We start from the raw sequence: 16434 nt of genomic DNA on the forward strand, positions 1-16434 counted from the left end.
ACAGGGTTACTCGACTGTATATATTTATGTACATATGTATGTTTATTTTTTATGCTTTTATGATTGCAACCAAAATCGAAATAAAGCAATATTGAAATTGAAATACTCAGGATATCAGACATCCCGGTACCCATTTTGACTGCCCAATGCCGTAACAGCCCACTTCTGCTCTTAAAAGTAAGTTGCCTGTCCAATCACACAGTCACTGTATCTTTGGCTTTGATCCTTTACAGCTACCTTTTATCTATGTTTGTGCTATACAAATGTCACTGGCATTCATACATACCGACAGCACCAATACAATGCCACCACTACAAAGTACTGCAGGGCAAACAGATGAGGCTGGAAACAGATAATGGTTCAACCAGACATTTAGATGCTCTAGTTCAATGCTTGTCTGGCGACTACAGATTCATCTCAAACAGTGTTAGCTTTGCTTGTAGTTTGGATGATGTTAACTGATTAATATGGTGATAATTGTTAGACATTTCCATTGGTTTAATTATTGATACGTTTCAAACAGTCTACAGGTTTCACCTATTAGGATTTGAAAATACACCTTCTGTGGACTCAACACCTGGCCATATAATCCTCAGTCCAAGATTGATGCCACTCGCATTATAATTTTCTGCTGGGTTTCTTAAGCATAATCAATTGGGCCTTGTATAATTTGTTACACCCTTTAGTCTGATTTTGGCTTGTTCTTTTTCAAGGAAACCACTTTGTAGAGTGTAGTTTAGATGATGTGGTAAACCTTATTCAGGATTTCTTTAGAGTTTGTTTTGGGAATTCAACTTTGAGGTTCTGAGCAAACAAATTCCAGTGGGTTCTAACTCCTAACCATGGTTTGAGGAACAGCACTCTGTGTTTACTCTTTTCTGTAATGGGAAATGTACATACCTACCTGATAGGAATCACTACAGGAAACATTGTATGCTATTCTTGGATTGTTCCCTCCCAAACAAAGAGAATATTGGTAAATCAAGTTAAAATATTAGGTTATTCTTCACTCTGACAGCAGTCCATACTCCTCATCTCCAGGATACAAGACATAATGGGCAAGCATCATATTTTTGTCTGTCATGATTAACACCCACAAACCAATTTCAGCAGGCCAAGACATCATTAAACATCACCTTCTTGCACGTGTGATTTTAAACATTGAAAGTTAAGTAATCATTATTAAAACTTTAGAAAAGAAAAGGGAACAAGATAATAAAAGCATATAAACTTAAACTTAATTGACTGATGGAACAGTTAAACATGGCCTCAACACTTATGGAAAAGTCCAAACACCTGAGCAAAATAGAGTAAATTGAATTGGTTTGCGATGAGTGGTACAAATGAGGTGTTAAATCACACGCAGTAAGAGGTAATAAAGCTTCCTCAACACTGGTGATGAGTGGTGCCAGCCAGTGCAAAGTATCACAAAGTGACCATAAATCACTGCAAGTGGCTAGAAGAAAATATCATTAGTAAAGCAGCAGTGGAGGTTGCCTTGTTTGCATTGGGTTTCATGCTCCATGGCAAATAGGGTATTTAATGCATCTGCTGGAAGAATATGATGCATTACAAGCTCAGAGACAAATTTACAAACAGGAAGGGCGTGTATGCACTTACGTTGACATTAAGTTTATGCAGGTAGAATTCCAGAAGGGCTGCACTGACGTCCACTGCTCTCTCACGTTCATATTCTTTTGTCGACTTGATCCATACGCCCAAATGCTATGATCAATAGTAAGAGTCATCAAAATCACAAACACAACAAGTTTGACGTCACTATGCCTTTTCAACTTATAAAGAAAGAAATAGCATGCATGTCAAAGTAGATGACAAGAACCTCAAAAGATATCCACCTGTTGGAATGCTTTTATAAAAACGGCTTATAAAGTTCTTGACCTCAAGAACCATACTTTTAGAAACAGAACTCAACCAAAGTGATAGTCTCTAGGTATGTTCAGAGTGATTTAAAGAGTTCTCAGTATGTAACTGGCGGATTCTTTTTTTGAGACAAATTTCACACATACAGGTAATAATGCTACAATCATTACTATGCAATAAACCTCATTTTCACTACTCCCTGCTTTACATTCAGCATTAATGGACCCCGCATGGCCTTAATGACAAGGCTGCCTTCACACAACCCAAGTTTAGGATCTTTTTAACATTAACCTTTGTCATGTTGATGCTCTTACTTACACTTTAAAGAAACAATTTCCGTAGTTTGAGGCTGTTAGGACAGGATTAGGTGAGAACCCAAAAATGTCAAGAACTCCATCTTTGCATGGGACAAATGCAATGAACAGTTAATGACTGGTCTCAGTGTCGTGCTATAAAAGTAGTGAAGGTAAACACATTCTTGGGACTACAACGTACAGGCTTTACACTGTCCAGAGATGGAAGATTCTGACTAATAATACCAAGTACTCCTGAGTAGCATTGCCCGCTACAAATCCCTATATAACATAACATAACAAGTACCACTATTTCTAGCAGAGACGAACAAGTTACTTACCTTCAATAACACCTTATCTGGTAGAGACTATATCTAGTCGCAGATTCCTTACCTTTGAATTTACCGAGGTGTCAGACTGGATCTGGAAGATTCGGAGCATTTCCATGCGCGCTGGTAAGTGGCTTTGATCAGATCTGCGTGTGTCATTGGCGTTTGCAGCGCCGGAAGTGATGTTGCGATACCTATTGAGGCGCCACCTACCCGTGAGGATGTCAGTTTCTTTTCACTACTTTCTACACCAGAAGTGCGGAGCCATTAAGTGTTCTGACCACTGGTATGTAAACTAGGGCCCTGGAGGGTCAGCCCTGTCCCTAGTAATCTAGAAAGAGAGACAGACAGTCCGAAAGAGTGCCTCGAGCAAGGCACTGCTGGGCAAGGTAAAGAATGAAGAGCAAGACTTCAGAAAGAGGGGCAGAAGAAGTTACTTACCTTAGTTAACGTTTTATCTGGTGGAGACATGATCTAGCCGCAGATTCCTTATCTTAGAATTATCCTCAGGTGCCAGACTGGAACAAGATATTTTTGTACAGCAGTACCTCTGCGCGTTGGTAGAGGGCGTCGAGCGACTCCATAGTAACATCCTCCTTCCTACGTCGACTAAGTCCATATAAGCCCTACCCTGATGTCAATTTCTTCTGTGACTGTTTTTCGCGCCAACAACGCAGACCCACTTATAGAAACTCCTTATGGAAACAGGGTGCCAAAAAAGAGACATCTTTGTGTCAAACAATTATAAAGAACTAAAGAAAGGCATCAGAATGCTAAGAAAGGGATCTTATAGGTAACAGGACTAACAGTTCGCAGAGCGGGGAGGATGGGTGGGTCATTAAGGAATCTGCAGCTAGATCCTTAACTAAGGTAAATACTTTATTCATCTGATAGAGACATCTAGACGCAGATTCCTCACCTTAGAATTAGATACCCAAGCAACACCATCCTTGGAGGATGGTTTGCAAACTGACCCTGAGAAAGAGATCCGTGAATAGGACTAGCTTGTCCTTAATGAGATAATTTAACCAGGCTGTGTAAAGAATTACAGGTGAAGCAAAGAAAACGCTCCACTAGAAGGACTCTGGGAAGCCGGCATGAGAAAGATGTGGATAAGGAAGTGTTGGAAAAAAATACCTCATACAAACAAAAATACTATGCAGCCCTGCCATAGATAATCAACCCATGATTGGACAAGGCTACAGGACCAAGGACCAAGGACAACAGCCCATACCACTAAATTAGAGCGCCATCGTTCTCCTTGTCGTTAAGATTAGAACATGATCTAAAGTCCATTGTATGACAGAGGAAAAGGAATCTCAGAGTATATCCATGAGAGAGCGAGAGAGAGAGACATCCCTAAAATGCTGAACAAAAGCATTGCAAGACGAGAAAGAGCATTTAGTAGAGCCCCCTCTCAGATGAAGAAAGCCCTTCTAGAGAAAGGAAAAAGAAATGCATACGCAATGACCAATTCAAGGTCGTACTAGATCCACAAGAGAAGTGCAGTGTAGGAAAGTGCATCTTTTGGATATGATTATCCCCTACTTTTTGCCTGGAAAATTATGTAACATCGACTGTTAGAGCACAGGGGACCTGCCTACCAGGGTCTCCTGCGTCAGAGCTCTTTTCATAAAATGTACCTTTTGTTCCCAATTGGCACAATTTCTATGGCCCTTGTAAGTCCCTAGTAAATGGTACCCCTGGTACCTTGGGCATGGGCTTGAAGAGAGGCCAAGGACTGCAGCACAAATTGTGCCATTGCAGACTACATGTTTTGGTGTAGACCAAACTGAAGAGTCGAACTGGCACACATCCCTCTGTGTCATGCTCACAGACATTGCCTGGGATATGGGTAAGTCACCCTATAGCATGCCTAGAAGTCCCAAGGCAGGGAGCACTATATGTCCAGTAAGGGCATATCTCCATGAGCAGAAATGCCCCTGCAATATCCATGTCAATTCCTAGATAGTGTGAGTAAACAGGGAATACATAGTGACTACATGGGCTGGACACAAATCATTACGAGTTCCACAGCTCCATAATGGCTTCACTGAATTATGGGTTGTTTGGTACCAAACATCTCATTGTAATTAACCTGCACTGATTCCAGTGTCATATTTATTAAATTTGCACACAGAGGACCCCTTAGAGATGTCCCTTGAAACCTACTAACCCACTAGTGTGTGCCTGACAGGTCTCCACCAGCCCGCCACCTCTAGACATTTAGCTGATCCCGGAGGTGGAGCCTTGTGCTCTTGTGGGTCAGAAAAAGCCTTCTTATTGGGCCGGAGGTGTTTCACACCTCCCCCATGAAGGTACAGCATAGTAAGGCGACGAACTTCAAAGGCTTCCTGTACTTTCTTATGTGACTACTGGCAACTCCAATCAGTGAAGTTGCCTGCCCCCTGTCCATGCCCCACTTTCTAGCAGCCAGACAGGGAAGGGGGGGGGGGGGGGTTGAATAGTGAGAGCAGGAGGTGTGTCCACTCTCAGCCGTCGCCACCCCATATGTGCTCTGAGCTGAAGTGGACCCAAGTTTCGCAACCCTCCATCTTGAATTGAGTTAAACTAGCCAGCCAGGATCAGAGATATACCCACCACCCACGTGGGGTGAGAATTTAAAGAGCATAGTCACCCTTAAGGTAAGTAGCCAATTGGCTACTACCTGGCACTCCCTTTAAATGCCCCAAAATATAGTATTTAGGTGCCCCCCACCCTCCATCCCCAAGTCCTGAACTTTCCTGAAAACCTAAGAAGATCCGGACACCAGAGAGCCACAAAAGCAGAGAAGACTGCAGAGACTTGATCCCAGTACTGCTGGCCTATCTGCAGCCTTGACGAAAAATGTGTTAAAGTCCACTTGTCCTACAGTCCAGCGACTGGGAGGACTGACTGCCTGCCTTCCACAAAGATCAAGACCTCCAGAGAACAGCGGAACTGTTCAAAAACAAAAAGGTCTCTGTAACCTGAAGAACCGTGAAACCTTACACCTCGTTCCACCTCTGCACCCGACATCTCCGGCCAGAGTGGAAGAAGGCCACTGGCACAAACAAGGTTCCTCAGCACTCCAGAGCCCGAATCAACAGTTGGCTGATCCCTCCTGGACTCCTCAACATCACCTGCAGCCTCTGCAAGGAGCCCCCCACAACTGCGAACTGCCACTGTAAGCCGTTCTCGACACCAAAAGGCACCAATGCACCTGTCCGCCCTGGGCCTTGGTGAAGAGAACCAAGGGTGTGACTACGTCACCGAACATCGCAACTTACCTCTCCAACAGTTGGGTTCCCCCAACCGGCCTCCTAGCCTGAGCTTGCAGCCCTTTTCCGATTTGACCTTTCTCCATTGACTTGCATTGGGCACACAACACTGTGTTAGCAGCCTGCACCCGGCTGCCCCTGTGCCGCTGGTGGTGCACTGTTGGCGCTGCTTTGGACCTTGGCCAGTGCTTATCTCAAACCCTGAAGACTGGTCTCCCAAGGCGCTGTACCTGTAAGCAGCCTCTTTCCGATTTCAGCAATCTCCATTGATTTGTATTGGGCGCCCTTCCCCGTATGTGCACCTGGCACTCTTTTGTGGTAGTGTGGGCAAGCAGTTGGCTTATCGGAAGGTAATGTTAAGATATTTGTTGTACACACAGTGGCAATAAATGAGACACACACTCAATGAATAAATCAGACCCCAATTTATAAATTATTGTGTAGTACCACAGAACTTCATCTCAGGAAAATAAGTTTTGCAAAAGAAATACTTTTCAATAAAAAAAAGTTGACACACTGCAATTTTCAGGCTTTGCAATGTTAACCTATAGGAGGAAGAAAATATTCAACATACGTATAGGCAACATTGATTTACAATACCAGTCTTCGGAAGTTAAGGTCAGTTTTGGGAAAGATTCCATTCAGCACCAACAGTACTATACCAGTGGCAGAGGGGCAGCCGGGTGCAAGTTTGAGGTTGGGCGCCCAATACAAATCAATGGGGACTGGGGCAATCGGACAGAGCTGCTTACAGGTAAGTAGTAGCGGCTTGGGGGACCAGTGTCCAGGGGCAGTGGCCAACACTGGAAAGGGCACAAGACAGCACCAACACTACACCACCAGCGGCACAGGTGCAGAGTGCAAATACGGGTTCGGGCGCCCAAACCAAATCGAAGGAGATTGCTTAAATTGGAAAGAGGCTGCTTACATCGGCTTGGGAGACCAGTCTCCAGGGGTTGAGACAAGCACTGGACAAGGTCCAAACCAGCAGGAACAGTCTACCAACAGCGGCACAGGGGTGGCAGGGTGCTAACACAGCATCGGGCGCCCAATGGAGAAAGGCCAAATTGGAAATGGACTGTATGCTCAGGCTAGGAGGCCGGTCGAGAGAAGCCAACAGCTGCAGCGGTATGTTGCGACGCTCGGGGACCAAGGGACACATTTTGTCCTCTTCACCAAGATGCAGGACGAACAGGTGCAGGGGTGTCTTTTGGCATCGGAAACTGTTAACCGGAGCAGGTCCCGGTTGAGGGGGTCTCTTTGCAGAGGCTGTCGTGGAGTCTGGGAGAGGTCAGCTCATGGTGGACTCGGGCTCTAGAGCGCTGGGGAACATCGCTAGAACTGGCGGGCCACTTGGACTCAGGCCTGGAGGCATCGGATGCAGAGGTGGAACAGAGGGCAGGCTTCGCAGTTCTTCATGTCACAGAGCCTTTACTTTGAAGTTGGTTGCTTTGTGAACAGGTCAGCTGTTCTCGGGAAGTCTTGGTCTTCATCGAAGACAGGAAGTCCTATTAAATGTTCTGGAGGTCACTGAGCTGCAGGACAAGTTGTCGAGGTCTGCAGACAGTTCGTTAGGGCTGGGGCCAAGTCAGTAGTTTTCTGCAGTCTTCGCAGCGGGTGCGACTCTGTGATGTCCGTCTCTTCTTAGGTCATCAGTAACTGAAGTTCAGGGTTTGGAGATACCACCTAAATGCTAGATCAAGGGGCGCTACAAGGGAGTGACAGGTAGTGGCCATAGGTCCCTTACCTGGGGTATCTACCCGCCACTATTATGCCCACCACCTGTGGGAGGGGGACATGGACCTATCCCTGATTGATGAGTCCCACGATCTTCAGGATGGTGGGCTCTGAAAAGAGTACTTCACTTCGCCTCCAACACCTAGGGGTGGAGTTGGCAGAGGGGGCACACCACCTATTCTTGCCAAGTTTTTTTCATACTGACAAAAAGGGGGCAAGGACAGGAAGGGGGATTACTACCTCTAACAGGAGCTCTTTACAAAGGTGACAGGGCCTTTGAAGCTCCCTGTGAACGATGCCTCTTCCTGACCAGGGGGAGGTTTGAGCACCTCTACCCTGAAAGGCATTATTCTCTACCTCAGAGAGCACAGGCATTCTCTCCATGAGGTCAGATACCGGTCTGGTGGTAGCAGGCTGGCTCAGGCCAGTCGTGACCGACTAGGAATTAGGAGGTTTCAGGGGACCCCTCTAAGGGGCCCCCCGTGTGCAATTATTAATAAATCTCACACTGGAATCAGTGCATGTTCATTATGCTGAGATGATTGGTACCAAACATCCGATATTTCAGTGAAGCCATCATGGAGCTGGGGAACTCGCATTGAGTAGTGTCCTGCCCATGTACCTACTATGGCTTCGCTGATCACTTACAATATCCAGGAATCGACAAGGATATTGCAGGGGCATATTTGTTCATGCGGATATGCCCTCCCAGGAGATAGAGATATAGTGCACCCCGCCTTAGGGCTAAGGCAGCTAGAGGGGTGTCTTTCCTATATCTCATGTAGTGTCTATGGGCATGGCAAACAGGGATGTGTGTCATGTCAACTCTTCAGTTTTGTAAGCACCAAGACACACCGGCTGCACTGGCTGGGGGGGGGATGTGCTTGGTGAGGGGCCCCTTAGTGTGGCACAATTCGTGCTGCAGCCCTTAGGGACCCTCTTTAACCACAAAGCTCTAGGCCCTAGGTACCTGGGGTACTATGTGAGCTTAACAGGTGCCAATCATGGAATCAACAAGTAAAGATTAGAGAAGATGATCTGGCACAGGGGACCAGGTTGGCAGGGACCATGTGCACTTCCAGTTGAAACTACATCATTTTCAGGCACAAAGTGGGGGCTGACCATGTCCAAAAGAGTCACCGTCCAACATGACCTTCCTCCTCCCCCCAAGAGTCTTCATCGTCTAAGTGAAAGCAACTAGAAAGTCCATCTCCATTGGCATGGACAGTCCAAGGTCTATGTTCCACTTAAAAGTCCATTTACCGAAGGGAGATGGACCACCTTAGCAGTTTAGGATTTTCATCTTTTATGTGCATTAACCATCTGAGAGGCCTGCGGTTGGTTTGAACCTAAGTGAGAGCCAAACAGACATTGCCTTAAATTCTTCAGGTTCCAACCCACAGCAAAGGCCTCCCTCTCAATGGTATTCAACACTGTTCCCTGGGGAGTAGCCTTCTACTAGTAAAAGCCACTGGCTCGTCTTCACTTTGGGATACAACAGCTCCTATTCCATGTTCAGAGGCATCAGTCTGCACAATGAATTGCTTGGCATAATCTGGAGCTTTTTAGTGCAGAGCATATTGCTTCCTTCAAAAGCCTTTTGACAGCTCACTGTCCAGGTCACCTTTTTGGGCATTCTATTGAAGATCAGATCTGTGAGGGGTGCCACCATGGTTCCATTAACCTTCACAAACCTCCTATTGTACCCATTCAAGCCAAGTACGACCCTGACTTGAGTCTGGGTTGTTGGTGCCACCCACTCCAGAATAGTATGGACCTTAGGCTGTAGGGGTTTAACTACACTTCCACCAACAAGGTGGCCTAAGTATACAAGATCAAAAAACGGGGGGAGGTAGAGGGATATGCTAGGTCCACCCACCTGTTATAATTGTAGACCTACAAAATCAGAAATCTCGGATAAAGAACCTAGCAGTGAAAATCGATTTTCACTCAGTATGAGACAGAAAATCTGGCAAAGAAAGGAAAAATGTCCCCTCACTCACCAGGGCTTCCCCACGGTAACATGCTTCATTATAGGGGCCATCTCAACCCGCTGCGGGTTGAAGCGGGCTACGACTTGCGGAATTACGCAGGAGCACTGTTTGTGAGGAATTATGTGTGGTGCAGTGGTGTGTATGGATTGGAGTGAGTTAAAAATATCTAACAAGTGGGCGAAATAACTTTATTCTTGCTCCTAGCTGATATGTTTAAAAAACGGGGTCGGTCTCTAGGGTGCCTGATTTCAATGAGTCAGGAGTCCCTAGTAGAAGTCAACATGTTTCAAGCTTCCCCAATGCTCTTCTTCAGGACGAGGCAGGGTCCAGCCCTGTGTGTACCACTCAAAGTGACCTACGGTAAGGTAAAATGTGATACAAAAATGCTCCCTAATAAGCATAAGTTTAACAATACATAGAACACTTATTAGTCATGTTGTATTTATAAAGAAGCAAAACTTTGCCTCATGGTCAAGGGGAATAATGTAAACATGTGGCTAGCTAGCAGAACTGCTAGCTGAGACTTAGGGGCGCACTACTTATTGAATTATAACAATGTTTTTCCAAATTTCAAAACACTTTTTTTACTATTGACATTTACAATGTATTTTTTGCTTTCAAGATTGAAATTAAATTCAACAAACTAAATATCACTTTTTAAGAAACGTAGATATACAATGTGTCATCATTGGAAGTTATTCAATGAACAAAATATTTTGTTCATTGAATAACTAGCGTTTCTGCTAGCTAGCCACATGTTTACATTATTCACATTGAATAAGTAGGGTATACTCAATTAGGCACAGCACACAGATCGTTAGATAATAGTAAAACACAGATCAGCATTTCACCAACCCGGTGTGCTCTGAACACACATATTTCGTCATGGTCAAGGGGGACATGAGAGGGTCAACTGGAACTTTAAAAATTACTCCTCTCCGTCGGTGGACCTCAATGGTGCCCTTATGCGTCTCGAGGGCACCATTAAGGTCCACTGTAGGTCTACAATTCGGCCTAAGTATACAAGCTTTCCCTGCCCTATCTGGTACTTGCTTGCCTTGATAGTGGTGAGAACTGCAGTTCTCAGAGCCGCCAGTACTTACTCAAAGTGGATCAGGTGATCCTGCCAGGTGGAGCTAAAGACAATATCATCTAGATATTCTGCACTAAAAGATTCTAACCCAGCAAGGACTTTCTTCACTTACCTTTAAACAGTGGCAGGTACATTTTTCAAACCATAGGGCATCACATTAAACTCATAATTCAGATCTTTCTTTTGCTCCTGTACTCAGGCCTACATGCCAGTACACTGGTGTGAAATCAAAAGGTACTCAGATCCTTAGCTGCTCCCAACCTGTCAATTAGGCAATCTGCCATTGGAATTAGGTGTGCATCGGTTTTGGTCACAGCATTGAGGCCCCTATAGTCTACATGAAAGCTCATTTCTTTCTTACCACCCTAGGTATGAGGTCAAAGGCAATTGGGCCGGTCCAGGAGCTCACAGCTGGCTCCACGACTCCCTAGTATATCATCTTGCTTAAGTCAGCTTTCATGCTCTCTTCAACATGATCAGACTGCCTACAAATGTTATTCTTGACAGGTAGGCTTTCTCCAGTGTCCACATCATGGGTACACCAGCTAATCTGACCAGAGGGCAAAGAGATGAGCTCACCAAACTGATTTAGGACTTGCCTGCAAACAGTCTGCTGGTGAGTAGCAAGGGTGTCTGACAAGACCACTCTTTCCAGTGACCAATCTTTTGGATTGTTGGACAGGAGGTCAGGGAGAGGTTTACGCTCTACTTCCTGATCTTCATCTGTAACCAGAAGCATGGAAATATCTGCCCTGTCATAGTATGGTTTAAGGCGGTTAAAATGGATGAGCCTTTTGAGGTTCCAGTTAGAGTGAAGGTCCACCAGAAAGGTGGAACTTCCCTCCCTCCCGGTTTCTTTCTAGGATGGAGTAGGGGCTACTCCACTTATCTTGGAGAGCCCTAGGAGCCACAGGCTCAAAATCCCACACCTTCTGCCCTCCTGGAATTCAAACATAGCAGCCTTTTGGTCATACCATTGCTTATGGCGCTACTGGCCTACTCGCTTTTTCCATGTATTCAGCAATCCTGGAGAGGAGGCCAAGCACAAGGTCCACTATATCTTGCTTAGGTTCAATGAACGGTTTCTCCCATCTCTCCTTCCCCTTCACAAGACACAGTGGTCCTCTGACAGGATGACCAGAGAGAAATTCAAAAGGGGAGAACCCCACTCTCTTGTGGCACTTCCCTGCAGGAAAAAAGCAGGCATGGAAAAAAACAAGTTACTTACCATGTCTGAATCATTCCCTGTCGTTGAGACGGGAGTCTCCGGTATATAAAAATAAAATGCTTAATTCGATAGCAAACTGAAAAGAAGCCCAGGCCCATTTCCCTTTGGCAACCCATAACCTTCGTTATGTAAAAGAGACCAAACTTGTCCCTGAACCAATCAGAACCCCTCACCCTCTAGAACACTTCTGAGAGAACCTTTTGCCCCTGAGATTTTCATGCACTTGTGCCTTAGACACCTTTTGTGCTAAATGCAAGGTGAGCCTCATCGCCTGTGAATCTATGAAAGCTTCCAATACTGGAGAACTACAATTACAGGTAAAGTTTTCTTACTCCAGTATTGGAGCTTTCATAGATTCACATGCCTGAATCAGAATAGTGAGCAGTAAATTATAGCACATTTTTTGTTACCCAAGACCTGGAACTAGGCAATATATGTAGTTTGAGAATAGCAGTCTTCATATATAAATATATGTAGAAAAACTTCACATATTGCATATAATACAATATACAACAATAAAATGTGCATATGTAACCAATAAAGAAAGGAGGGATGGTAAAGAGGGCTCACCGTCACTGGAAAAGGTTCCTCAGTACTGCTTGTCCTACTGCAACACCCTTCTCTGCAGCTGCATCGAGGCAGTAATGTCTGGTGAAGGTACGCGTACTCTTCCAGGTAGCAGCACTGCAGATATCTTGGATAGGTATTCCCGCAAATAAAGCAGTGGAGGTGGACACTGCTCTTGTAGAATGAGCACAAACATGTGCATTCAACGGCTTCCCCACCGCCTGATGACAATATTATATTGCACCTGAAATCCATTAGGCAATTCCTCTCTTTGACAAAGGAAAACCCTTCCTTCCACTATAAGCCACAAATAGTTGGGAATGTTTGCAGAATGGCCTTGTCTTTTGCAAGTAGAACTTCAGACAGCGTTGAACATCTAATGAGTGAAGAGCTTTTCCCGCTGCTGTTGACAGTTGAGGGAAAAACCTCTTAAGGATCAGTGGTTCATTCAGATGAAAATCTCTTGGCACTTTCGGAATGAATTTAGGATTAGTCCGGAGAACAAGCCTGTCCTCTTTAAACTGTAAGAGCGGTTGTTGTATCGGGAGAGCCTGTATTTCCCCAACTCTTCTGGCTGAAGTGAGAGCTATGAGAAGAGCTACCTTCCAGGATAAGAACTTCAGGTCCACCCTGTGAATTGTGAATTGGTTCGAAAGGCTGCTTCATCAATTGAGATAGGACAATGTTCAACTGCCAGAGGGGTGGAGGAGGTCTTATGGGAGGAAAAGTCTGAAATTATCCGGTCATGAACTGTTTAATAATTATTTCGGACCACAATGAAGGTCCAGAGGAAGTTCTTCTATATCGAGAAATCGCAGAGAGATGCACTTTAATACAAGCATGGGCCAAACCGGATTTTGCGAACATTAGAATATATGAAATAATTTCAAGTACCGCTGAGTTAAGAGGATGAATCTTACGCTCTTGGCACCACAAACAGAATCTCTTTCATTTCATCTTATATGTCCTGTTTGTACTTTCCGCTTTGGCATTTGAATATATATTTCTGCATTCCGATGAAACATCTAGGTGAAACATTAGTTGCGGACGGATCGGATGATCCTCTGACAGTAGGAGCAAGTCTGTGAACCAGTGTTGCCTGGGTCACTACAGAGCTATCAGTATTACTTTGCACGGTTCCTTCTTTATCTTTGTAAGAATGCTTGGCAGGAGGAGAATCGGAGGAAAGGCCTAGGCAAAGACGACTGACCATACCCTCAAAAAGCATTCCCCCAAGATACCCATTGGTGATGCCAACTTGTGAAGAATCCGGAATTTCTTGTTCTGAGCTGTCGCAAAAAGATCCACTGTCGGCACTCTCCATTTGAAGAAGATGCTTTGCAAGATGTCCTGATTGATCTCCCACTCGTAGCAGGTCTGCTCAGGGTGTCCTCTTTGATATTCTGATCCCCTGGAAAGATGTTCTGCTTTTAGAGATACTCAGTGTTGAAGAATCTTTTTTGCCTCCTGCCCATTATCTTCTGGGAGGAGGTCTATGTAAGTTGTCTTGTCACACCACATCTGTCTATCATATCTGCCCAGAATGGCAAGGGCATTTGCTGCTTTAACTAGGAGAGCAGACATGGATGAAAATCTCTTTCCTGCATTGTCTAAGCGTCTCCCCTATCTGTCAGGAGGTGCTGATATAGGGGAAAGGGGGATTCTTTGATTTTTGTTACGCCGCTTGTGAAATCACAGAATCTGGTTTGGGATGGCCCAGTAAACAAGCTGGTGCATGTAAAGGAGCTTTATATTTCTTCTCCAATCTGGCAAGTACAGGTGTAACTGTCGTTGGTGTCTTCATGACTTTTAAGCCTTCTTTCCACAAATGGCTAGCAATCGGGATAGCTCAAACTGACTTGTGGTACATGTGAGAAGTTGGCCTGGCAAATGCTGTCCACTATTCTAGTGGGCACCGTGCACCAGTCCAAATGACCCTTACTGATGGTAGGTCTAATGACAACCTTTATAGAAAGCTATCCTAGCAGCAGCTGTGGAGAGCAGCCTTCAGGCTAAGTCTAGAAGGAATGTAAAGCAGCTTGTTTTACCAGTCTATAATCTCATGAATGACCAAATGAAAGGAGAACCACACCAGGTATATATGAAATATATATGTATTTATTCAAAACACATCCCTCTAGTCTCTTTAGGAGGATAGAGGCAAAAGTACACAGCCGTGAATCACCATTAACTTCTATGTTGCGATTAGATTTTTTAGGACAGGAGTGGACTAGGAACAAACCCCTTCAGTGCTGGACAGTTCGAGAGTCAAGACCCATGGGGGCACCGAAATACTTATGTTACTTCACCCAGGAAAGCCGGGTGCATAGGTGTCTTTTCGTGTCGTGTTTCGTCAGCGTTTCCTATGGAGAGCTGCAAAGAAGTGCTGCAGGCGACCAGATGAAGTGTCTGGATGGATCCAAGGGTGGATCGAAGATCTGAGAAACCTGAAAGCAGAGGGGACAGAGTCTGGGTCACTTGCCATTGACCAGGGAGGCAGTAAGAAAATGCCCACTTATATCGAGTGATTTCAGGTGCAGGAGGTGAAGCTTGACTCTTCAGCCACGAGGACCAGGAGGCGTCGACGACAACCAGGAGCTGAATTCGAGATGTCGAGTGCTGCGGTGTCGGTATCCGGATTGGACCCAACTGGCAACAGCAACCCACGCAGCATGCAAAGATTAGCTTCGGAGCAGACCAGCTAAGTCTGAGGGACTCACCCTTTGGAGGGGAGTCAGGGCACGTCTGGAGCAAACAGGGAAGCCCAAGAAACAAAAGAGTTACCTTCATTGGGACACACCAGTCGACGGACCAGGGATCGCGAAGGGGCCTCGAGCAGAAATGCTAGAAGCGGGCCCACGGAACACTTGTGGAGTGTAGGCCCACAGTCTTCGGTGGAGATGGTGCTCAAGGGCTTGGACTACGAGTAGCCCAATGCACAACTTCGGGAAGTAAGTGCACTAGTAAATGTGCACGGTGTCCAGGAGTTCCAGTCTCTCGTGATGGCTACAGGTCTCAGCTCTGCTGAGATCTCATATCGGCCTCGGAGATGTCTGGAAGTCAGTGTCCTGTGTCGCAGATTCTTTGGGATTCGGCGGGATTCTCGAAAATGCAGACCGGCAAGATGCTTCTTTGGTGCCTGTTTAAACAGGGGAGTCAGTCCTCGACCCCAAGGGAGATCCTTCCGTCTTGTAGTCGAAAGAGAATGTTGAAGTTCCAGGATATATGTTGCAGAGTTTCGTCCAGGGTAATCTGAAGTCCTAGGGACTGGGTTCCTTTACTTATACTAAGTTTAGGGGATGGACTAACTCTAAGGTCCCACCTATGGGAGGACCTGGGGAGGGGGTGGTTACACCCCTTCCCCTTTGTCCAGTTATGAAATGAATGAAATGAAATGATATTTGTAATGCGCAACTATGCCCAATGGGCGTCAAGGCGCCTAACGCAAACAACTAGCTGACGGCAGTCAGAGACAGGAGCTTACTGATATGCTTTAGTGAAAAACCAAGTTTTCAACGCTTTCCTGAAGAGATCAAGTGAAGGCAGTAGTTTGATCTCCAGGGGAAGTGTATTCCAGATCTGGGGTGCCAGGATGGAGAAGGCCTTACTCCCCCATCTAGCCTTCTTAGCTCGCGGAATAACCAGTTGGTTTAGCTCTAGCGAGCGTAAACATCTGCTCGGAACATACCTAGTGAGCAGAGATCCAAGGGCATCAGCTGGACCTGCCATCAAAGCACTATATGTGAGGCAGAGAAGTTTGAACAGGACTCTGGAAGGAACAGGGAGCCAGTGTAGATTCTTCCTAGCCAAGGTCAGAGGACAGCCAAGGCAGGGCCAGAACAAAACGTGCCGCCGCATTTTGTACAACCTGCAGGCGCTGCAGAAGGCCCTTGTTGGCCCCGGCGTAAAGTGAATTACAATAGTCGAGCCTTGAGCCAACAAGAGCGATCACAACCTGCTTCCGTGCCTGAGGGGAAAGATAGTGGACGATTCTTTTCAAAGTCCTAATGACACCCCAGCAGGTGGCCACCGTCCTATTGACCTGGAGTTCC

General features: G+C 45.7%; 1 protein-coding gene across 5 annotated transcripts in view; it reads right to left on the bottom strand.

Annotated features, from left to right (window-relative positions):
• The window catches only part of MROH1 (maestro heat like repeat family member 1), a 2054050-nt gene that overhangs the window by 714397 nt on the left and 1323219 nt on the right, over positions 1-16434 (bottom strand). For all 5 annotated transcript variants that reach the window (XM_078686516.1, XM_078686513.1, XM_078686514.1 and 2 more), the window contains one exon: positions 1621-1725. In XM_078686516.1, the coding sequence (XP_078542642.1) occupies positions 1621-1725 (105 nt within the window). The remainder of the gene's footprint in view (positions 1-1620; positions 1726-16434) is intronic.

The sequence above is a fragment of the Lissotriton helveticus genome, chromosome 4_1, assembly GCF_964261635.1.
Source record: "Lissotriton helveticus chromosome 4_1, aLisHel1.1, whole genome shotgun sequence".
Taxonomy (NCBI): domain Eukaryota; kingdom Metazoa; phylum Chordata; class Amphibia; order Caudata; family Salamandridae; genus Lissotriton; species Lissotriton helveticus.